This window comes from Callorhinchus milii, unplaced genomic scaffold (assembly GCF_018977255.1).
Source record: "Callorhinchus milii isolate IMCB2004 unplaced genomic scaffold, IMCB_Cmil_1.0 Scaffold1, whole genome shotgun sequence".
NCBI lineage: Eukaryota > Metazoa > Chordata > Chondrichthyes > Chimaeriformes > Callorhinchidae > Callorhinchus > Callorhinchus milii.
Genome location: NW_024704742.1, coordinates 128,486,716 through 128,511,321, shown reverse-complemented (window position 1 = coordinate 128,511,321; position 24,606 = coordinate 128,486,716). Strand labels below are relative to the sequence as shown.

Below are 24,606 nucleotides of genomic sequence, written 5' to 3'. Positions count from 1 at the left end.
AACAAACACTGAACCAGATATAAAATACCTGTAAAACACTATATCAGTCTATAGCCAACCACTAAATTCTGGTGGTGAGCAGTTTCACCATTAGAATGGCATTTGTTTACAAATTACAAAGAAAAGTAATTAGTATCAAGATTTTGGACACATCACTGTCCTTGCTACACCAGTATAAATGAGAGAAGAATGGACAGTGTGGAGACTTCCAAGAGATGCAAACGTTTACAAAATAGAGTTTCCAGAATCTTAACTCACACTGGAAAAACATTCATTGGAAAGATGCTTTGAAGCAGGATTCTGGCACAACATTGACTTGTAACTGTTTGTATACCTACAACCCGAGAAATATTAATCTATAGTCAGCTACGCTACTTAACAAAGACAGTTTGGAAATAATTTCTGAAAGTGTACTCAATATAACACTGATTAATAACTTCACGCGGGTGTATAAAACAGTGACTAGACATTAACCCAAGATCAAGACTCTGCTGCCTTCTAAATAAAAATAGTTTGACATTACAGATCCACAGATCAAGACATGTGGCAGAAAGTGGGTCTAATTTGGAGTTGCATTGATGATCCAATGTCAAAATTGACGGGATGGGTTAAGCAGGTGTAGAGAGAGAATTTCAGGTGTAATCATGTATTTAACACCCAAAGTAATAACTTACAGGTTACTTCACATTGATAGTTAATTCCATAATAAGGGCACTTGTGTGCCATTGTACACAATCCACAAATTAGACCCATGACTGCTTAGAAAGTGACATCTTTCGTATCTTTTATTTTTTCTTCTTTTTGAAGGAGCCTTTCAGCTTCTTCCAGATATTGTCTCTCCTCTTCACTTTCTTCTCAGAAGAGAGCTGGGCTTCCTTCCTCCGAATCTCACGTACCATCCCATAAAAGACATCATCAATGTAGAGGCGCAAAGCAGCCGAAGTTTCAAAGAAGGGGCAGTTGCACTCTCTTGCCAAGGCCATACCTTCTTCTTTAGAGACCTGGAAAAGGAATAAATCCACAACATTAAATAATAATAGCAACAATAATCCTTACATTTGGTATAGCACTTTTCACACTGGAAGGACATCCCAAAGCACTTCGGGACACAGTGTAAAGTGCAGTGACTGTATGTTGGCAAATACAATAGCCAGGTTGTACACAGCAATCTCCCACAAACAGTCATGAATAGCAACTTGCATTTTTTAATGCCCTTCACAAAGGGGAGCATCTCGGAACAAGTAAACCACCAATTTTATAAAAATGTTGGCCAGGACACCAGCAGAAACTTCCTTTTTTTTGACTAGTGCCATGGGATCTTTATCGTCCACCTGAACAAGGCCTTGGTTTTGTATCTCATCCAAAGTCTCATGAAAGGTACTTAAGAACACAAAATCCAGAATTACAACTGGACCCAATTTGACTGAATTCTGTCTCTACATTTGTTATCACAATAGCAAAAGTCAATGATAGATGATAGAAGTTTGTTGAGTTTATTCATAATCAAGTAACAATGTCCACATTGAGAATTGTTAACCTTCATGTGATTTATGGAAGCTTCTGCTTAAGGACATTATTGGAGTTAACAGGGAGAGGGCGGAGCTGAGATAAGGAAACACTCAATGAGACACAGGTTGGTCTAAATGAGAATCGAAGACATTAGGAGTCAAGGAGGAGTCCGTCAGGCCTATACTACCCAAACCCTAATTCCCTTGTCTCTCCCTTCACCCTTTTATATTTTTCCTCTTAAAAGTATCATCCAACTGAAAATAATGTGTGTAAAGGCCACTGCTTTGTCTCTCCACATTGTTGGCCATACTTTTCAGCCCATATTATTAGAACACTCACCCCTTTGGCTTGATTCCTATCTCGCTACCTTAAAAGCTTACATAACTTTTCATTGTCAATGATCTTCATGGTCAATATCCTTAAATATTTATTTTCCCTGCTCAGTTCTCCCCAATACAGCACTTCAATACTTTCATCCTATGTGAATGGAGATACAAAAGTTCTTGTTGTTGATCGTGATGAACGGGAGCCAGGATGGATTAAAGGTTAACATTTGCTGTCTTGTTTTCTGAGGTCAAGTGTGGAATATGTGAGATGTATCTGCAACTCTTTAAAAAAAAATCTCACATTAGTAAATTTGCAAAAGGCAAAATACTGCAGATGCTGGAATTATAAAATAAAAACAGAAGTCACTGGGAGCATTTAACAGGTCAGGCAGCATCTATGAAAATTTCTGATGAAAGATCAGCAACCTGAAATGTTACCTCGCTTTCATCTCTCAGTAGATGCTGCTTGATTTGCTAGGTGTTCCCAGCGGCTTCTGTTTTTATAATGATAGATTTACAGCAGTTGCCAAAACAATTTTTTTTGTCAACCAGGTGTGTGACACACGCAGAAACCCATCACCATGCTTAAAGATTATCCAAACCAAACTAACAACACAAAGTCACTTTGATATAAGGCTTACTGAAGACGTGGCTTGAGGCTGCTGCAGTGTGTGGGTATGTACAGTGTTGGTGGGCAGAATGCGATGATGCTATCACACACTGTGCAATACATTTCAGTTCCCAGTGGACTGTGGCAAAATTTATCTATTTCACTGACACTGTCCGTTCCTGTTTCCTAAGCTGAATTGCTTGGATACCATCTAATGTGTCCTGTGAAACATAAAACTTTTTTTTAATAAACCACAGACTCCCAAGCTAGCCAGCCCATAAAAATAAGAGATGTGTAGTAATAAAGGTGTTCATTTTATGCGAAATCTGCACAGGAATCAACATTTCTTCTCAACCACAAAATCCCAAAGCAGTGCTTAACGTATTAAAATAATATGCATCATGTATGTAGAGACAGAAATTATAACATGAAATTTATGTTTTGCTAAGTACAATTTTGATTGTCTTTTACTGCCAATTACAGTGGGAGTAGTACAGCTGAGTGAGCAGCAGCTTAATTTACCCATTTGGTTTCAATGAAGGGACTGCAGGTTCTCCTTGACTTCCATTGCAGCATGATTTATTGTGCATAAAAGAGTAAAGCAGAGGGGCGCCACAATAAAAATGTGAGCTATACATTTACAAGCGAAGAGGGAAGCTTATATCAATGAGTAAGTGAATGCACCTACTACCAGCTTCCTTACTTTGTGGGAATGGGTCTGAAAACTAAAACAAACTAATGAGAATTGTAACTACTGTACATGTTATGATCAGTCACTTCTTGATATAATATGAATATGTGGCCAGTTTCCCACATGGTGAATCACGATAAATATCCAACTCTCACCTCAGCCATTTGCTGGAAGTGTTTGAGTGAAAAATCATAAATCCACCGAACTCTTTCACACCTCTTAATAGCTAATTGCTGAACATCTCTCAGTGGACTGGGAGTAGACTTCATAGAATTATAGAATCATAGAATTATACAGCACAGAAGGAAGCCATTTGGCCCATCATATCTATGTTGGCTCTTTGAAAAGAGCTATCCAATTCAATCCCACTCTCCCGTTCTCTCCCCATAGCCCTGCAAACTTGTCCAGTCAAATAATTATCTACTTCCCTCTTAAAAGTTGTTAACCAATCAGCTTCCACCACCTTTTCAGGCAATGCATTCCAGATCTGATCAACTCACTGTACGAAAAAAATTCTCCTCATTTCCCTTCTGTTTCTCTTAACAACTATTTTAAATCAGTGCCCTCAGGTTACCGACCCACCCATCAGTGGAAATAGTTTCTCTTTGTTCACCCTATCAAATCTCCTCATAATTTTGAAATCTATTAAGTCTCCTCTTAACCTTCTCTGTTCCAAGGAGAATAATCCTGGCTTCTCTAGCCTCTCCTCATAACTGAAGTCCCTCATTCCTGATATCATTCTGGTAAATCTCCTTTGGACCCTCTCCAATGTTTTGACGTCCTTCCTAAGGTGTAGTGCTCAGCCCATCTGATTTCATCCCTCCAGAATACCCATCCTACCATCCTCCCAACACGATGTTAAGCTGTTTGTTATATAAGTGCAGAGTCCTGGCCTCACCCACCTTTCCTTGCATCCTGTTCCAGTCATTAAACGGGTAAAGCCAAACTTCCTGGTTTCTGATGAAATGGATCCAAAACATTGACTCACTTTCCTTTCTCCATAGATGCTGCCTGACCTGCTGAGTTGTCCCAGCTCTCTCTGTTTTTGTTTCAGATTCCAGCATCTGCAGCATTTTGTGTTTTGTTCCTGGTTTCTGTCCTGAAATCGCACTTTGCAATGATGAACATGTGTTATCTTGTTCTACTGTCTTGATCTGGGGTTACTTTTTCAATCTTATTTAAAATTTTATACACATCTATGAGATTCCCCTCTGAAACATCTTCTCTCATGACTGAAAAATGAGTAATCATTGCTTTCCCCAGTTGTGTTCTCCCCTAAGGTCTGCTTTCATTCCTCAGGAGATCCCAACCCTTTGGCCCCTCCACCCTTCGGCCCCACCATTGGTGACTATGCCTTTCAGCCACTACACCACTAATCTCTGGAGTGCCCTGCCTCAATCCCCCACACATCCTCACTCCCTCTTTATCTATCTCTACATCCTACCTTAAGACGTATCTCTCTGACTGCACCTGTGATCAATTTGCCCCTCCCTATCAAAGCATAAGAATTTGCTAGGCAAATTTGTCTATCCAGTTCACCTTCCACCATCCTGGCAATTGCATGCTATCCTTCATGAATGCCATTATATAAATGCAAATTGTTGTTGTTGAGTTGGAAGATCTGTTAATGACTGGGATTGTCCATGATGCACGCAGTTGCAAGGCCTTTCTGATGAGATATAAATCATGTCTCTAAGTCATTCGGTTATTGAGATCCTACTTGAAGCACAGACAGACGTTGTTGTTTTATTAGTATAGATAGAAGAAGAAGAAATATTAGTAGCAGTAAAGAAGCTTTTAGATTTTTGCCTGCTTCTTTCTGGTGGTAGAAAAACTGAGCTATAATTTACACTTTGTATTATTCCAATTGCTATTGGTTTGCTGACATAACTCCTTCCCCTCCCCCACTCCCTCCAAAAATAAATGTTTCAGTCTCTGGTTCCTCCAAGCCAGTCACGCATATAATAATAATAATAATAATAATAATACCTCTACTACTACTAATAATAATAATCCTTGCATTTGATATAGCTCCTTATCACGTCTTCCAGATGTCTCAAAGTGCTTCACAGAATATACTGTAAAATGAATTAACTTTATATTTTGTGGACAAAACAAAATTAGCTGCAAATGCTACAGCGGGCAAGGATCCTCGTCACCACATAAATATATATTGTTCTGTTTGTGGATCAACATGTGAAAACAGTAGAGTAGGTATTCTGGAAGGATGTGATCATGTGGGCCGAAGGGCTTTCTTCATCCAAACCAATCTTGTGATTGAGTAAGTAATACACTGTGTCTTGTGGATGTATTGTGCAATCATACCAACAGCATAGCCAGCAAGAAGGGATTCAGCCGTATGTTAAGACTGTTAACACTAGTTGTCAAACCATTAATTATTTTCTCTGCTTCTATTCATTTTCACTTTGCACAAACAAAAACACCTCGGGTGTAATTTTTAACCTGATTGATAGGATCTTGATCTTGGTGCAACATCAATTAACCTTTTGTCTAACACTAACCTTGAAAGTATTAGCTCTGGAGAGTTTAGGTTTTGCGTGTATTATTTTCATATTTAGTTTGAGTATTCTCATGTGCTGGTAATGCTAAAATACTTGTCCAACTGTTTTTATACAGCATATGTATCTTTATTCCGAGTGTAGGTGATTAGATTAACAACAACAATAACAGATTAACAACATAACCAAGAGATCCTGTTGAAATAGGTGTCAGTCAAGCTCAGTCAATCTCACTCTTGCCTCCAATTCAGAAGGTTGTGAGTTCAAGGCCCAATTTGGGACTTTGAACTCACAGTGTCAGCTGACAATCCAGTGCATTCCTAGAGGGTGTGTGATCGGCTCTCACTGAAATTTCATGTAATCCCCAAATTTCTATTCCTTTATTAGATGAGCTACAGTTTCCTACTTCTTTACCCAACTTTACAGAAAGTCTCCACGGCCTCATTCATCAGGACTCGTTTCTGATTTATATAGCTATCTATAATAGATTCCCAAAACACCATAGATCACACTTTCCTTTCCATTCTCCTGCCTGGTCTGTGAATTCTTACCACATTTTCTGCCTTTGTAAAGTTACCTACTTGGAGTTGCCTGACTTGATTTCCTGTGAAAATACCAAGCTCTTGCCCTGAATAATGTGCATTCTGCCTCTTCTGATGTTATCAAAAACCAATCACCTTTGTCATATTTATCAAGGCCTCTAGATCAGAGTTTTTAATATGCCAGCCTATCAAATGTGTTACCTTCTCCAGCTTCTTATTTTCACAGCAATGTGTCTCATAGTACAATTGTGAAGGAAGGATGGCAGTTGTATCAGCTTTAGAATCATTGAAGATTTTGTTTCTGAAAGCTATTAGCATTATTAGATGCAAAAAGGTAACAGTTTATTTCATGTTGGATATATTCAATGGCAGGCTATGCGATTTTAGCTGATTAGACTCCAGCAGTACCCCAACACACACTCTGGGGTCCCCAAGCCTTGGCTCTTGCCCTCCTGTACCTAATATTTTCTGGAATTAGGTAAGCAGGAAGCATCCCTCCAGGATGAGAGTGCGCATTCCATTCCAACTATCTAATCCTGGAATTTCCATGTGTCGGTCGGATGCATGGAATTCTCAGTTTGTTTTGAATACTCTTAAGCACGGTGATGGGTTTCCGCATGTGTCAGACATGCGGCTGACAAAACATATTGGACATATTGGATCATTTGAACATGACATTAAGGCTAAACGTGTGCGGATGTTGTTGGCCACATTACTGGTGGTAAACAAATAAAAAGATCATAGGAGGGCACGGAATTAGGAAAGGATGTTCAGCCACCAAGACTGTTCCTTCCATAGGTCACTCAAAGCTAAATCAGACAAAACTCCAGAGTACCCATCTAATCTTATATCTGTGTATAGTCATGTTCCTCTCCCAACACTTTGTTTAATAGAATCCAAACCAGAATAAACCAAATCAACATACTTTGGTACTCCTGATACTTACCGGTACTCAGTAAACCCACCCTATTTAAGAAAGGTATTTTAATTCAAAGCAAGTAAAATCATTTCAGACCTTGTCTTTGATTAACAGAGTGATAAATGAGTTTGATCATTCAAAGCCATATTCAACAAGATCTTATAATGAAAGGGATGGCGTGAATGTATTTTATGCTTTATGTGCTTTGTTGCAAATCATTTCTCCTTATTGTACTCTTCATACTCAATCTGTGCTTATATATTGATCAGCGAGATTAGTTATCTAAATCTTCCCAACCACTAGAGTGGACAATGATGGATGGTGTCATTAAAGTGCCTATTAACACATTGAGAAATATTAAGGCCTATGTTTATGGTAACCCTACAGAACACTGGTACATTTACCATATGGAGCTTTGGTATGTAATGATAGCTATTCAGCGAGAGTTTCCTTAACTTAATGGCTTTGACTCCCAGGGTTACGAGTATGTCACACAAGATCACAAGCATTATGGATGAAGAAGAACCTTCGGTCCATTAGTTTTTTCCATATCACTGTGAAGCACTCCAAGACTTTATCCTACATGGAGGGTGTAATATAAATAAAAATAATAATAACAACAATCCTTGCATTTGATATATTGCCTTATCCCCGAAAGATCGCAAAGCGCTTCACAGAATATATTGTAAAGTGAATTGACTGTATATTTTTGGGGTGAAACACGGCAGCCAATTGTACACAGCAGTGTCCCACAAACAGTCGTGGATTGAGTGAACTAATTACTATTTTTTGCTGAAGGGATTATTACACTTCCACCAATCGACTCTAACAGCTGGGTTCCTACTTACTGCATAGTAAACAGAGTCGTGTGGAGTAAGAAAACTTAAAAACTTGCCTAATGTTTCGCCCTGCCCGGAAATCCTCTCACTTGCGAGTCGAGTACTCTAATCACTAAGCTACAGGACCCTAATGCAAGTTGATGTTCTATGGGGAAAAAGCAGGTAAATGGAACTGAAAGGATTACTCTTTCGAAGAAGCAAAACAGACATGATGGGCCGAATGGCCTTTTTCTGCACTTTAAATTCCTATGGTTTATGATTCCAAATAAAGCTGTTGATAAGTCAAGAACAGTTTTTTTGATTTGTGGCCTTTACAAAGAATTTAAATAGAATTTCAGAAAGCAATAACTCAATACAACCAAAAGCATACCTCATCATTGAGTGACTTATTTATACCAGAAATGTTTCACCAATTTTGAAAGTTTACAATATCACATAATTCTGCCCAGGATGTTGGGAAGGCTTTAAGTTTGGGGGGAAACCTGAAGTACCTTGGCCTGAAGGGCAGCATGCTTCCAAGATTCAAGCAAACAAATAAGTCATGAAGAGATGGTTATATGCCACTAAACTTGGGCTTTAAAAACATGTTGAGAAGACTGAGAATAAAGGGTTGGCAGAGGGAACTAGTCTCAGAGTCTTGATTCCTGGAAAAGTATGAGGAATGATTTAGAGTAGGGATCGGCAACTTGTGGCCCACAAACTGCATTACACATGAGTAGATTAGTTACGCAGCCTACAAGTTGGCCATTCCTGGGTTAGAGTATGAGATATTGTGATGATTTTTGTTTGAGAGAATGAAGAGTTTGGAGATGCCCTATTTGGAGCTTAAGAGAGAATGACGTTCAATAAAATACAGGGAGTATGAAAGGATGCAATTGAAAGCGAGAGAGCAACCAAATGGATGGATGGACAGAGGCACAGATGGAAGGCAGAAGTAAGGCAAAGAATATGTAACAGATGGCAAGTTTTTTGGTGTATCCTGTCAGTAGCTCAAGAGCGATACCAGAAGGAAGATGCATTATCTTAAATAAGATCAGCATTCAGTTCTTTGATGCAATTAGACCTTATAGAGAATTAAAGAGTCCTTGTTTAGAGAATAAATGTTTAATAAGAAAAATGAGATGGGGTTCTCAGAAGCTGTTTTAGCAAGTGTGCAGAAGTGAGACTTTCCTTTGACTGAGAAAAAAGATTACGAGTAGCGTTACCGACAGGTGAAAGGTTGTGACTGTTGGTCAGACTCATGAGAGACATAAAGAAACTGCATCTGAGAAATTGAAAGAAATACGATTATCATTGCTACATTGAAGGGCATGGAGCAGAATCAAGAATTAGTGTTTCAACTACTGAAAGAGGAACAAAAGGAAACGAACACCAAAGATGTGTAATCTGAAAGAAGTTAATGAAAGTAGAATGCAATGATCAGCAAAAGAGTGAACTGGATAATTTAATATCCCCTCATAAAGAATGTAATTAGAGTTCAGTGCTCCTTATATATGATTTATTCTGAGGGACAGCTCATAATATATTTTAAATAGTGATATAAAACTCCTGGACCTTATGTTTATCAATGTTTCAAATCATATTACATATCAATTATGTACTCAAGATCTTCTGTGCCAACATAAAATCTCCATTCAATGTTTGCAGACGTTTGCACTATATCAAATATAAGGATTATTATTACTATAATGTTACTAACCACATGTAGATATATATTGATGAATACATTGAATAGGGTGTGTGACAATGGGCAGCCTTGGCTTAACCTGGAGTGAACACTCGATCGTACATCCAAAGCTTGGAATCCACCTTTATTAGTTTGGAGAGAGGTAAGCAGGTGCTGCTAAAGCTCCAACCTCCACCTGGTAGAAGCAGCGCTCAATGGGAGGGAATGTGTGTCTGAGCTGCAGACAGAAAGATGGTGGCAATGCTCTTACCCATTTAATGCTAAGCTGTGTTGCCTACGAGGAAGCTTGCAGGGAGTTTCTGATATCTACCAGCCACTTATTGAAGGCTGAAATCCATGTGTGTCGTTAGTCAAATTACCAATTAGTGACTATCCTCAGTAGGGAGAGGGCATCTAAGGTGACATGTTTGACAACAGAATGTCAGAATCGAGCCAACCATCTGTGGTGGCCTCGATAGTCTAGTTCCTGAGCCAGGCAGGTCCTCAGTACTCCAGGGCACTGCTGATGACAATCCAACCAGCCTGGCTCATCAACAGAACTTGGGGGCAGGGATTTTTCCCACTCAGCTCCAGTCAACCTTGCAATCCTGCAAGGCAAAACCATAATGGGTAGAGTGATCCGAGCTTGACAAGTAACAGGAAAGCTTGCCAGACAGCAATATCAATGGAAATCTTTGTGGTTGTAGCTGGTTAAACTCCAGCAGTACCCCAATGTACACTCTGGGGTCCCACACCTTGGCTCTTGCCAACCTGTGTCTAATATTTACTGACATTATGTAAACAGGATGCATGCACATTCCATTCCAACAACAACAAAATTACATTTGTATAGCACCTTTCATATTGGTTCCAATAAATATCTCGGGAATATCATCACATACATATCATAGTATTGAGCTTCTTTTTAAATGAATCCAACATCCAAGCCTCAACCACCTTTCCTAGCAACTTGTCAATAACCTACTTCACAAGGTACAATCATTTCTGAGCTACTGGAAGGGAGTGGGAGGGGTGAAATATAGACATATAGTTTGAAGCGGGAATTCAAAGTTGAACAGTAAAGATGGGAGAGTACTTTGGAAGCTTATTCAATTATCAGGGAATATCTATGCAGAGCTATCTTCCTGGAGATACGGAGGTATAGTTTGATATCAATGGAAGGATAGGTTTCTTGTGGGGAAGGAGAAAGCTTGATAAGCTGAAGGCCTTTTCAATCCATGCTTTCTCACATTAATATGCCCACAAACCACCATATTCGAGTACTTGTGTATGACCATCTCACTGCCCCCCCACCCCTCCCCTGCAGCACACAGCGACCATGGAGTCCTGTAGCGTAGTAGTTAGCGCTGTCGCCTCACAAGCGAAAGGACCTGGGTTGGATTCCTGAGCAGGGCAGAACCTTAGACAACTTCCTTACTCCACAAGCCTCTGTTTACCTAGCAGCAAGTAGGAACCTGGTTGTTAGTCGACTTGTGGATCACTTTTCCAGAGCTGATAAACCCTTAAAAAATATTTTAAAAATGAATAATAATTGGCCAATCAATCCAGGACTGTTTGTGGGACACTGCTGTGTGTAATTGACTGCCACTTTTCACCCACAAAATATACAGTCAATTCACTTACAATATATTCTATGAAGCGCTTTGAGACGTCTCAAAGATGTGATAAGGCGCAATATCAAATGGAAGGATTATTATTATTAATTACATTTTCAATGGTACTGGACAATGGAACATGAACATTTGTGGGTGAAATAAGGAAAATTATTTTGCAGTTTTTCCATCCGATCTCATCGCTTCTACAACCCATCACTCCTGCCCCATCCAATCACAGCATCAAGCTGCTTTTTAAATTAGTCCAGTAAAGAAAAGGGGCTTATTTTCATACAATTTAGTGTCTATATTCAGCATTTAGATTCTTCAATTTGATGGTGTGGAACTATAAAATGATAGTTTTATCAGTGGCTTATTAGAAATATAATAATATAGCTTGTGTTTCAACAAGCTGAGATTTTCATTACTCAGTGGGATCTCATAAAACATATGTATTCCAATATAGTTTTGTTAACTGTGAAAGGTAGTTTCATTCATAGTTTACAGATTGTTCAACTATGCGGTATCCTGTATAATTCAGGACACTAAATAAAACAGAAGGAGCCAAAATTTTTACTGCACAAATTAAAAAGGCTAATTATGTAATATGATCTTTATTTCTTCATTGGATTTACCAGAGATCCAATCATTCAGTTGCTATTTGTTTGAATTAACACAGTTTTACATGTTTTCACAACTAAATTAGTTTGCAATTCATATGATATCAGCATCCTCATAATTCCTATCTAAATGAAGCCAACATAGCCAATTCTATGATTTTAATGAGAACCAGATTGTCTGAAGATCTCGCTTTGCTGGCCATGATTTTTTTTACACACTGCATTAAGCTCACTTTATATCTCAGTCAAATAATTTAACAGCCATCAGTGGACATCCGGCATTGCCTCAAGAGAGGGAGTAAGTGGCGAATTGTAATCACCTGTCACGAACATGTCCAAAGTTACAAAGTAACTGGAAAAACACTTTGCGGTAAAAGTTTTATTTTTATTTGAATCCACCTGCGCTAGGCTTGAAGAATACAGCACAAACCAATGCTCAGTAATGCCCTTGAAACAGAATTGCTCTCAGTACTGAGAACCCTTTTATCTCTCTAGTTGTAAATTATGCCAACGGCGCCTTGCAGTACTCACACAATTTCATATTGATCTTACGAAATGTTCTGACTCTCTTAGAATTTGTTTCTAAACATTGTTTTCAAAATGTTTTGGTCTGTTTTCTCTCCTCTGGGCAAGTCGCTCTGAACTACGGAATTTCTGTCAGGCACCACATGGTGTAAGTTGTTGAGTTTGGCCTGAGACAGGGATGGTGACAATTAAAACATTTCCAATAAACCTGCCATATCACACAGATGAGGGTGGAAATATGTTCTCACTTAGATCACAAACGTAAGGCCACCATCTTTTTCTTCCTAACCTTGTCCCTAAGTGAGGCTTGAATGGCATCTGTTGACCTGGAGTTGGTGAGCGTTCATGAAACAGGTGATGTCGAGCCCTACAAGCAGTCACTGTTTGGTGAGGTTTACTCCTATTCCTGCCCAAAGAGGCAGCTCTAATGGTAACCCCCCTTCATTTCCCATCTGTTCTCATTGAGAGCTCAGCTTCCTGCACTTCTCCTCTGTCCATCAGCTTAGGCTGTCATTCAAACTCCAATCTTCCCATGGAAAATCCATAGCACTGCAGTTAAAAACCCACTCTTCTTACCAGATATCTAAAGCTGAACACAAACTTTGTTTAAAAGTGCCGTGCAGTGCTTGGGGTGTTGTACCATTGTCAGAAAGATCCGTCCTTCAGATGAGACGTCAAACCAAGGTCCTGTCTGCTTTTTCAGGTGGATTTTAAAGATCCCATGACACCATTCAAAAACAGAAGGCAATTTCTTTGAATTTCCTGGCAAACAATCTCGCAGATAAAAGTGGTCGTTCACTTCAGTGCTGTTTGAGGGATATTGCTGTGTGCAAAAACTGGCTGCTGCGTTTGACTAAATAGTCACAACACTTTGCAGTATATCTCATGAAGCTCTTGAAACATCCTTCTGATGTGAAAGGTATGATCTAAAATCCAAGAGCTATTATCATATTATTATTAGGTCACTTATAATGTTGGTTTCACTCTGATATTTCAGAATTTTTTTAAAATGCAATAATTATCTTCTCTACTGCTGATCAGGGAAACAGCCATCTTAGGTTCCATGTGTGGACAAGATAACCTAATGTAACCTAATTGCGTAACCATCTGCTGCACAAGCCTTGCTACTGATGTCAAGCCATTTTTTGCTGTAAAACTAAAATCCTAGGGAAATCGCAATGGTGGAAAATTGAAAGAGGAAAACTATGATAAATGTCCCAAGAAAGAGCGAGTTCACATTTCTCTGCAGTATTGTGTATTTTCAACCTTTTTCTTTCGCCTGTTCAACAAAATGAAGCTATTATTTGGCTGCATTCTCTCTCCATTCTCACTCCACTGTCTGACCCTGGTAAAGTGCCAGCTAATACTGTGATTTTAGCTGTACTGCATATGAGCTGCAGTTAGTGTCACAAGGGCATTGCTTGTGCACTAATGACTGTGTAAATGAACCCAGGTACCGTCTGAAATTAGGTTTCTGGTTCATTAACTTAACAATGGGATTTTCATTAAAACACCCTGAAAGAAATCATTTTTTAAAAAAGTAAGATTTCCCCCCTTTTTACACTAGAATCTTGGAATGAAAATAATAACCAAAGCTTTTGTTTTACAGAATAAAATGCTGTGTAAATCGCTGCTATGAGCGAAATTTGGCACCTTGGAGGCAAGACTGGAGAGAAGAAAGAGTTAGAGTGGATCAGGAGCTGGAGAAAACAAAAGATTGCTTTGATTATTCAGGGTTATGGTTAGATAAGCGGTGGTTCCCTGAAAGTGTAAGACAGCAAAAATGGAATTAAAATATCACAGAAATTTTAAATAATTGGCAAAAAGACAGAGGGGTGACAAGGAGAATTTTTTTTACCGAGAGATTTGTTACGATCTGGAATGCACTGCCTGAAAGGGTGGTGGAAGCAGGTTTGATAGTAGCATTCAAAGGGGAATTGGATAGATAGTTGAAAAGAAAACATTTGCAGGGCTCTGGGGTAAGAGCAGGGGAATAGGAATAGTTGGTAGGTTTTTCAAAGAGCCGGCACAGACATGATAGGCCGAATGGCTTCCTTCTGTGCTGTAAGATTCTATTATTCAGTGGAAAAAAGCAGCAAGTTCTAACTCAGCCCAGACTCTACTGTTGCTTCTATCTCTCTATTACTGTTATTTGTCACCCAGAAAAAAACATTTCACCTGCCTCTAAAAGTTGAGTACAGCAGAGTTCATGATAAACTTAGACAGTAATACAATACCAATTTCATCCCTGAGTGGAACATTGATCTGTTTAGTTTATCTATCCAATTTCATGAAGATACTAGAAATTACAACACAGAAGGAGAGCGATCAAGTCAATATTGGCTGCCGCTTTCGTAGATAAATTCACAGTCACTACACTTTACAGTAAATCCTATAAACCCCTTGAGACATCCCGATGTGAAAGTCGCTGCAACGAATGGAAGGACTGTTATTAGAATATTGGTGTTAGCTCTTTTGTGGAGTTAGAGTAAACAAAATTGCAGTATTCTAAAATATAATTTTCCCTGTTGAAGGGAAGGCAATAAATGATGTTTAGCAGGCATCACTTTTGTGAACTGAAATTGGTCTTTTTGGCCCTAATAAAGGCATTTATCCAGTATCCCGAAGATAAGGTCTGAGAGCCTGCTTTCTGCACTTGTAAACAGTGACAAAGGCTTCAGGGAAATCTCTGGACCCAATAAATAAGCAGGCTATGGACATTTTCAGTGCATAAAAATGATACAATATTTATGAATCCTTTTACAAATCCTGCAAATTGGACCCCAATAATCCTTAATCCCTCCCAGTTAAGACCATGACCAAGTCTATTTGATCCGCTTACAAATAGAGGATAAATGTCAGAAAATAGTGAGCTGGTCAGACTGATTTTTGTCCTTTCACAATATTTGTTGAATTCATATCCTTCCTCCTGCATTAGTCAGCGCAAAATACTTTGCAGATCTTTCAAGCCACAAATCTTTCACTTGCGCCTACAGTATTGGTTAAGGAACCTTTACTATCAGGTTATGGAAAAATCAGCCCAAATATATCAACAAGAAGTGCACATTAGTATCCCCTATCAGATTTACTCTCATGAGGTGCCTTTACTTGCCAGACTCATAGCTATTGAATGTTGTTACTCACTCAGGAGCTAAGAGTGAGTGAGGAATCCTGTAGTGTATTGGTTAGAGCACTCACCTCGCAAGTGAGAGGTCCTGGGTTCGATTCCCTGGCAGGGTGAAACCCCAGGCAAGTTTCCTTGCTTTCTTCACTGCTGTGTGCAATTGGCTGCCACGTTTCACCCACAAAATATACAGTCAATTCATGTTACAGTATATTCTGTGAAACCCTTTGAGACGTCCCAAAGATGTGATAAGACACTATATCAAATGGAAGGATGAATATTATTATATTACTCACTCAGTGATATAATCTAGGTAGTATTTTGGACCATGGGCTCGAATCCACTGGGTACTCACATTAACATTTCAGGTTGGACTTTCAAATAAGTTATAGCTCCAGACATTAATGGATAGAAACCATTTGTAGAACAGCAACCTCCAAACCCAGGCCCCAGATACTCAAGAGAACCCGAATGATGTATTAGCTTGTGTTAACTGTCTGAAAACCCACTTTGAAGATGACAGCAGCTTGCTCAGACGGACATTTCAGATGTAAGTAATTGGGGGGAAGGTAAGCTTAGCAGCATGTGGCTAAAACAAATGGGTATGTAAATACTGCAGTGAGCATATATTTACAGTAAAATGTCAGTCTGATATACAATCACTTGGCTAAGCTAAACCAGACAGTTGAAACACCAGATTGCAGCACAGGATGGAAGAAAGCAAAGGGACATAAGAACAAAACAACAGGGTAAATCTAACCCAGATATTTCAGACACCATAACTGCTGGCTAGGGGAATACGGTGAAACCTCAGAAGACGGTCTCATTATATAGTGCCCGTTCGTTGCAACTTAAGATCTTGGATTTATCAATGTCTGCAGCACAGACAAACCTACCAGTCAGCAATGTGCACTCGGGTGAATATTCTCCATTTTGAGAGATTTTCTTTTCATATTGCTTGTGAACCGATAATAATAATAATTATTATTACTATGGGATGCTGCTGTTCGCAATTGGCTACCGCATTTTGTCCATAAAATACACAGTCAACCCACTTTATAATATATTCTGAAGCCCTTTGAGATGTCTCAACGACGTGATAAGGCGCTATATCAAATGCAAAGGTTATTATTATATGTCCCCAAATTTCCATGAAGTGAATGACCAATTTTATTTGGGGAACATAGAGGCAACAGAGGCGAGCAATCTTTAAAATCCTCCTGAACAGACAGTCGAGATCTCGGTTTAACATCTCATCTGAGTGTTAGTTTCTCCAACAATGCAGGGCACCTCCAGCACTGCATTGAAGCATTAAACAAGAATATATGAATTCCACATCCTGACTCAGAGGCAAGAGTGCTACCAACTGAGCTAGTCTAATACACAAACCTGACTATTAATGTATTTTGCAGGAATATGTTTTTTCTGTCAATCATCCTTTGCTCCCCCAGTTTCAAGACCTGCAAATCTGTTAGCATGATGAGTTGCTTGGATAGTGGAAGGCAATGACTTCCTTACTGTGAAGTCAAACACCCACTGTTCACTAATTCTTGCAAACATTTTGCTGCATTCTTGGGATTTCCCTGTTACCAGTTGGAAGTAAGCCAGTTGGCTTTCTGCTTAAATTTTGGACTCTAATGGTGGGTAGGTGTTATAATCAGGATCTTATGGGGAGTCAGAAATTGTAATAAGGATGTGACAGTAGGCCAGATGTTGTGATACAGATCCTCCAGTTCGCAATGCTGTACAGGGCCCTATGGGAGGACATAATGCTATATAGGACCCTACAGGAGGCAATGGTCAGGATGAGTACACTTACAAGAGGTCAAGTTCTGATACAGAATCCTATAGGAGGTTGGGCTGTGATGGAGGCATTCATAAGAGGTTGAAGTAAGAGACTTAAGCGTGGTTGCTTTAGATTTATTGGACCAAATGCCACTGTTTCAATCTATAATAAGTCTTGGTGAAAGGTAAAACTGTTAGAGGTTACACTTTCATGGAGGACCAGCACAAATTGAAACTTTGTGTGCGTAGGAGAGCAGATTGACTCCAGGAATGATACATCTTGGTTGCTTTTATGGGAGAGTGTCAGCAGATGACATAAATTCAAAGGGACACCACAACGGGATTGTTTCTAGTTAAACCATAAATAAAAATTCATCTCTCTGAGAGCACCATTTTGAGCTAGTAAATATATCACAGAAGAGACATGAAATATCCATGAGCAATTTTCACTGACTCAAACAGTAATAGGGGAGGTCAGTGAAGAATTCAATGGCAGAAGTGTTCGATTGGAAGCACAAGTCTATCGGAGGTTAACGATCGCAGTGCTGTACAATGACCCCACGTTGTGGAGTTGGACCTGCAGGTAACAATTACAAGTCATTTGGGAAAGACAATCATATGGAAAGGTGAAGGAGGTCATGGGCTGCCAAAGGTGAGACTAGGATGTGGTAGCATTTCACGCAAGCAATGTTAGGCATGAGAACAAAAGGTCTCATTAAAAAAAACATCCACCCAGCAATACCAGACCGGGGGAACAATTAACAAGCAAAGATCCTTTTCAATAGAAACCGACAGTGTAGCAGCATAAGCTATAATGGCACATCCTTGTGAAAAATGATTTCCTGTTTTTATAAATGTACATCTCGGAATTTGCTTCCCTACTGTATCAGAGAATTAATTTCACAGTACATTTGTGCTCAAAATGATAATATAATTGCCCAAAGAGGGCTATAAACGTTGTGTTGCTGCTCACTCTGACGTAATGCAGTTGAAGGACCTAAAGGTAAACCTTGAACCCTCCTCACTGTGTCTTTAGAAGCAGGGTGTGGATATGTGAGATATTTCTAAAACAGACAAGTGTAATGACCTTGAATTCATGTAAGAATGGTTCGGTGTCCAGTTAATAGATTGAAACGGATATTGCACTACACTAATTGTCCATTTAAACTTCTTGAAAGATTCGGCACAGAAAGCAATAAACATCTCCTAAAATAGGTTAGCTTCTGTAAATGATTTAGCATCAGGTGTACATTGTTCAAATAAAGCTATAAACTACTTAAATGTTTCTTCCAATAAGCATCATTACACTTGCTTAATATAACATTATTCAGGAATATTTTCTAGGCAATCGAGAAAGGTTATGGAAGTAAATAGTACAGGATATTCTAAACAAGATTATTTTTAGATTATTGAGTAATGATGTACAAATAAAATCCAAACAAGTAGGATGATTCGAGCTGGACAAGAGACAGGAAGCTCACCAGACAATGTTTGCAATGGTAAGATGCATGGTTTTAGCTGGTTAAACTCATACAGTTCCTCAATGTACACTCTGGGGTATCCAAGCATTTGGTCTTACCAACCTGTGCCTAGTACTTTCTGGGTTAGGTGAGCAAGTTGCATCTCAGCAAGGATAGGGTGTGCACGCTGTTAAGAGACAAACATATATGTTAATGCATATGGAGAAGAGAATAGATGGGAATGGGTGAGGGGATCAGGAGGAATAGGGGGATTCCATGGAGTATAAACACCAGCACAGACTAATTGGGGTGAATGAACTGTTTCTGTTCTAAATGTAGAATATATAATGTGAAAGTCTCAGTAGTTTGGTAGGGATACTCTTCAGCATGGTAATGGGTTCCACATGTGTTATCATGTCATTGAGGCATTTCAAAGAGCTTCATAGAATATACTGTAAAGTGAATTGACTGTATATTTTGGGTGCAAAACGTGGCAGCCAATAGCACACAGCAGTGTCCCACAAATAGTCGTGGAGTAAGGAACGATATTGATATTATTTTAAAAATATTTGTTTTTGAGGGATTATTATCCCTGGTTAGTGATCCCTCAATTGACTTACATCCAATTTCCTACTTACTGCTACGTAAACAGAGGCGTGTGGGATAAGGAAACTTGCCTAAGGTTTCGTCTTGCACGAGAATCGAACCAGGGTCCTCTTGCTTGCGAGGCAAGTACTCTAACCAATATGCTACAGGAATCCAAGTACCTGGAACTGGTCTCATAGTCTATTTCACTTCCTGTAACCAGTGATAGATTTTAAAAAAAAGCAGCGAGGAATATTTCATAAACTTTTCCACCTTAAAATGTACTTTTTGTGGAGGACACCACAAATGTTCATGGTTTCCATAGTGATGAAGCTTACAAGACCTGTTCTGCTAATACTTATCCTTTGTTCTTGTGTCAGTGTGCAGCGGGAGAAGTCAGTTCTGTGATAGGAGTTAATCATGCAGTACCTTCGACTGTCACGGTGTAGTGTGCAGGGAGTGCGATGCAACACATGTCTTCCTGGCACTCATTTTAACTGATAGCAAAAAAACAGTGTTGCAATAAGTTAGGATCACATCACTCACAAAATATACAGTCAATTCACTTTACAGTATATTCTGTGAAGCGCTTTGAGACATCTCAATGGTGTGATAAGGCGTTGTATCAAATGCAAGTGTTATTATTATTATTGATATTATCAGAACAACCTATGCATCATAATGAGTTGATACTAAATGGTTGTCCACCGTTGTAATGTAAAAGTATATGAAGTTATGGTGATAATTTTATGGCAATAATTTTATGACAGTTTGAAGTCTACAAAGTGATAATTATCCCTGATGAATGCCATAGGTCCAGAATAAAATGATCAGCGCCTTGGGATGTCCTCCCGATGTGAAAGGCACTATAAAAATGTAATCTTGTTGCTGTTGTTTAAGAGGGAGACAAATGGCCTTTTCCCGTTTCTATGTTGGTTTACTTTTAAACCCCTGAAAATCCCCCAAATTACAACATTTCCAACCATGCAGTGCAACAACAAAATTACATCTGTATCGAGCCTTTCATGTCGGAAGGATGTCCCAAGGGATTGGACAATCAGTGTTTCGGACCCGAGCTTGGGTCAATACAGACACTTTATGAGGGATATTTTATTGGCAGGGTTGAATAAATATTTCAAAAAGAGCTCAAACTGAGCCGTAAAGAAATTTGTTGAAAGGGCGGTGCATTGGGATGATAAACTCGTCCAAAATCTAAGAAAGCTGGTTGAACTGGCACAATAGGATGAATGCCCTCCTCCTGTTTCTGTTTTCCTATGTTCCTAAGTTGAATATCGCAACAACAACAGCTTGCATTTATATAGAGTCCTTCATGTAGAATAATGTGTCAGATCACTTTAAAGTGGCGGGGATCATAGGTGGCTTGTGGATAGCATTCGATGGCCTCAGCCACCCAAATCTATCTACAGCTCACGTCATTAAGGGAAGCTAGGGGGTGAAAAGCCCTGACAAGGACCATGGCCAGTCCTCCGAAGAACTCTGGTCGGGCAGGTTGCTCATGGGGCCGTCCTCACTTCTGTTTGGCTGATGGACCTGGTCAAGCCAATGGATCACTTGTCTTGAAGGGGACCAACCCTTTAACTGAGTTTTATTCAGCCTCTCCCCAAAGATTTGTTTCCCCCACCGTCTATGGCGGGTTGGATGCCCGGGGTGGGGAGGGGGGAAGGGGGCAGTCATCACGAGTGTAGGACTTAAAGATAGATAGAGAGGGGGTGAGACAGAGGGGTTGATTGAGAGGAGGTGGACAGAGGGGATGAAGGAGAGGTGATGAGGGAGAGGCATGGAGGGAGGGAGTTCTGGAGGTTAGTGACATAAAATCTGAAAGCTTGACCATCGAAGGATGAGAGAGTAGAGCAGGGAGTTCGCAGCAAGCTCAAGTTAACTGAGTGGAGTGGGCGAGCAGATGAGTGAGGTAGGAGGAGGTCAGAGAGATAAGGAATTATTAGGGTGTGAAGGGATTTATAAGTGAGAGTGAGGACCTTGAAATCAATCCACAGAGACGCGGAGATAATGAACCCGTGTATTGCATACAGTAATTAGCATATTATACACAAATGCTTTGCATGCTTTATAATAAAGTCAACATTGATACTTCAGCAGAAAACTGTATTATGGCATCTCAGCATTAAAAATATTTCTTCTACATAGAAAGGATCCTGAATGGGTGGAAAGAGATGGTGTAGCTGGTCAAGATGTTCAGATGGAATCATAAATCTCAAAACCAGTTTGTTTGTCATCTGAATTCAGCCAATTTTTTTATATGGATTTCGAAGTGCCTTATGCCCTACAATAAGTACTTTATTCTCATATCCCTTTCTTCAGTGTCATTGGGTGTTTCTATTTCAAGACCATAAGCAATTTTTCGTCACATAATTTTCCAGAAATAATGATAATAATCCTTGCACTTGATATAACGCCTCACAAGGATTTACTGTAGATTGCAGTGACTGTATTTTTGTCGGCGGATGTGGCAGCCAGTTTGCACTTTGCAACGTCCTACAAGCAGTCATGAAGTGAATGATCAGTTTTAGCTGGTGGATTGTCGGCCAGAACACCAGGAGAAAATCCCTTCACTTTTCAAGTGGTGTCATGGGATCTTTATCATCCAACCTGAACAGGCAAACAGGACTTGGGGGCTTAACGTCTCATCCAAACAATGGGATACAAATCAAGCAGACTTGAAGCCTAGAATATGCTTATCATTTTACAATCCTTGATGGAGTGTTTGCTCACAGAGCTGTACACTGAAATCAAAATATAACGTGCCATTAATCCAAGAATCCTATCAGTTCAAAGAAATTATTTTTGGCAAAGTGTTTCGATTAATGAGGAGTGACTCCATTAAGACAACCACTGACTCAGGCTGAGGTATGTGCCGTCACTTTTCTTTGCTAATAGCTGAATTGTTATCTAATGATCCCGGGCAATTTCAATGCATAAATAACAATGAACGATAACATTGCACAGATATCCACAGATCAATGCAGTCTGGTAACCCAAACTATTCATCATCACTGAAATAGCAGCAGCAGCAGCATCTACACAGTGACTGAGGCTAAATTAGTACAGTACAATTAATGTCACTTTAGAGTTACAATTTCACTTCTGTTCGAAAAAAAACTCTTAAGAGATATAATGTAGAGAAAGCTATAATAACCTTGAGAGACCTCCCACTAACACTGCTTCAGTGAAATAATTGTCTCGTAATCCTCAACACTGCTGCTTTGTACGTGTCAATCCCATTTTACCTAGTCTGAATAGAATTTGAATAAAAGAAATGATAGTGCTCAACGAAGCAGCAATTTGAATGTAAAATAGTTTTTTTTCCCACATTCTGCTGAAATACTCACTTAATGGTTTTCACTGGAGATGAAATTAATTTCTTTCCCATTGTCACTTTATCTTTTTTTGCTACTGATTACTCTGAGATTGGGGTTCAAAATGGAGCTTTTGTGATAATTACTCAATGACTGTCGGTTTCCCTCTGAAATTGTGGGATTCTCTACCAAATTAATCACATTTACTTTTTGGTCAGCCAGGTGTCGGACGTATGCCAAAACTGATCACCGCGCTTAAGAGTATCCAAACCAGACTGAGAGAGTTCCACATATAAATGTCACCTCTGCACGGAACCTTCCCTATGGTAACACCAACTAACCAGGATAACTCTAATGAATTTCTCCTAGTCAATGAAAAATAAATTTTTCTAGTCAAATTTCTAACAACAACAATACTGTTACCCTGTTGTTTCGGCTCTAGTGGTCCTAATGAGGTCTATTTTGCAATGTTTCTTAATTTAGAAATCTAAACACGATTTCCTTCCAGTAGCAGATGTACATAATTCCAAATAAGTCGAAACATATTCAGAAAATAGATTGATTTAAAATAATATTAGCATTGGATATAGCACCTGTATCAAAGTACTTCACAGCATTCACTGTATAGCATAGTGACTCTGTATTTTGTAATCAAACCTGATGCCCAATTAACATATTAACAATTTTCCACAAACGGCCATGAGTTGAATGAACAATTTTATTTGGGGGATCATTGGCCAGCACACCAGGAGAATCTCTATTATGTCCATCTTGGTTTAATCTCCATCCTCCTCCACCCCCTCTCCTCTCACCTCAAGCTTCAAGGTTCTGTCTTTGAATGGTTCAGGTCTTATCTCTCACACCGTCTTCAATTTGTCTCCGCCAGCGGTTTCTCTTCCAGCCTCTGCAGTCCTGTGCATTGTTCCTCAGGGCTCTGTCCTCGGTCCTCTCCTACTCAACCTCTATTTGCTCCCCCTTGGTGACATCAACCGCAGACATGGGGTCAACTTCCACATATACACGGATAACACCCAACTCGATCTCTCGGCCTCCACCTTTGATTCCAGGACAACTGACGTCCTGACAGACTGGCTGTCAGACATCAAGTTCTGGATGAGAGCCAACTTTCTACAGCTGAATGTCAGCAACAACAACAACAAAAATTACATTTGTATAGTGCCTTTCACATCGGGAGGATGTCCTAAGGCACTGGACAGTCAGTGTTTCAGACCGGGGTTGGGGGTTGGGATTGGGGAGGGTGGAGAGCAGGGGGGGGAAGCAGAATGATTGAAACAGTAGGGTCTTGAAACGGGTCGTAAAGGAGGCAAGGGAGGGGATGAGGTGGAGAGACTGCAGGATGGAGTTCCAGAGGGTGGGGCAGAGTGGCAGAAGGCCCGCACTCAATGGTGGAGTGGGGGAGGCAGGGGACGGGAGGCATGCCGGAGCCTACTGAGCGGAGGGAGGTGGCAGGAGGGTAGGGGGTTAGGAGGTTGCAGAGGTAGGGGGGAGCAAGACCATGGATGGTTTTGAAGGTGAGGACCAGGATCTTGAACTATACCCTATGTTTGATGGGAAGCTATTGGAGTCGGGCGAGGATGGGGTTGATAGGGTAACGAAGTCTGGTGCGGGAGAGGACATGGGCTGCAGAGTTCTGGGTGACCTGCAGCCTATGGAGGGAGGAGTTGGGGAGGCCGGCAAGCAGGGAGTTCGCATAGTGAAGCCTCGATGTTATGAATGTGTGTATGAGGGTTTCGGTGGCCTGTGTTGTGAGACAGTGGTGGAGCCGGGCTATATTGTGGAGGTCTGGGAAGGCAGAGTGGGACAAGGCATGGATGTGGGGTGATTGGCTTGAGCCAGCTCCTCCGCACCTCAGGCACTTGCAGCATCAGCATCCACAGATGCACACTCCACCTCACTAAGCCAGTCAGGAACCTGAGT

At 40.0% G+C, this 24,606-nt stretch overlaps 1 protein-coding gene across 5 annotated transcripts in view; it reads right to left on the bottom strand.

Annotated features, from left to right (window-relative positions):
• Positions 1-371: 371 nt before the first annotated feature.
• rit1 (Ras-like without CAAX 1) overlaps positions 372-24,606 on the bottom strand; it is a 93,803-nt gene continuing 69,568 nt past the window's right edge. For all 5 annotated transcript variants that reach the window (XM_007897202.2, XM_007897203.2, XM_007897206.2 and 2 more), the window contains one exon: positions 372-1,001. In XM_007897202.2, coding sequence (XP_007895393.2) covers positions 786-1,001 — 216 coding nt within the window. In that variant the 3' untranslated portion in view covers positions 372-785. The remainder of the gene's footprint in view (positions 1,002-24,606) is intronic.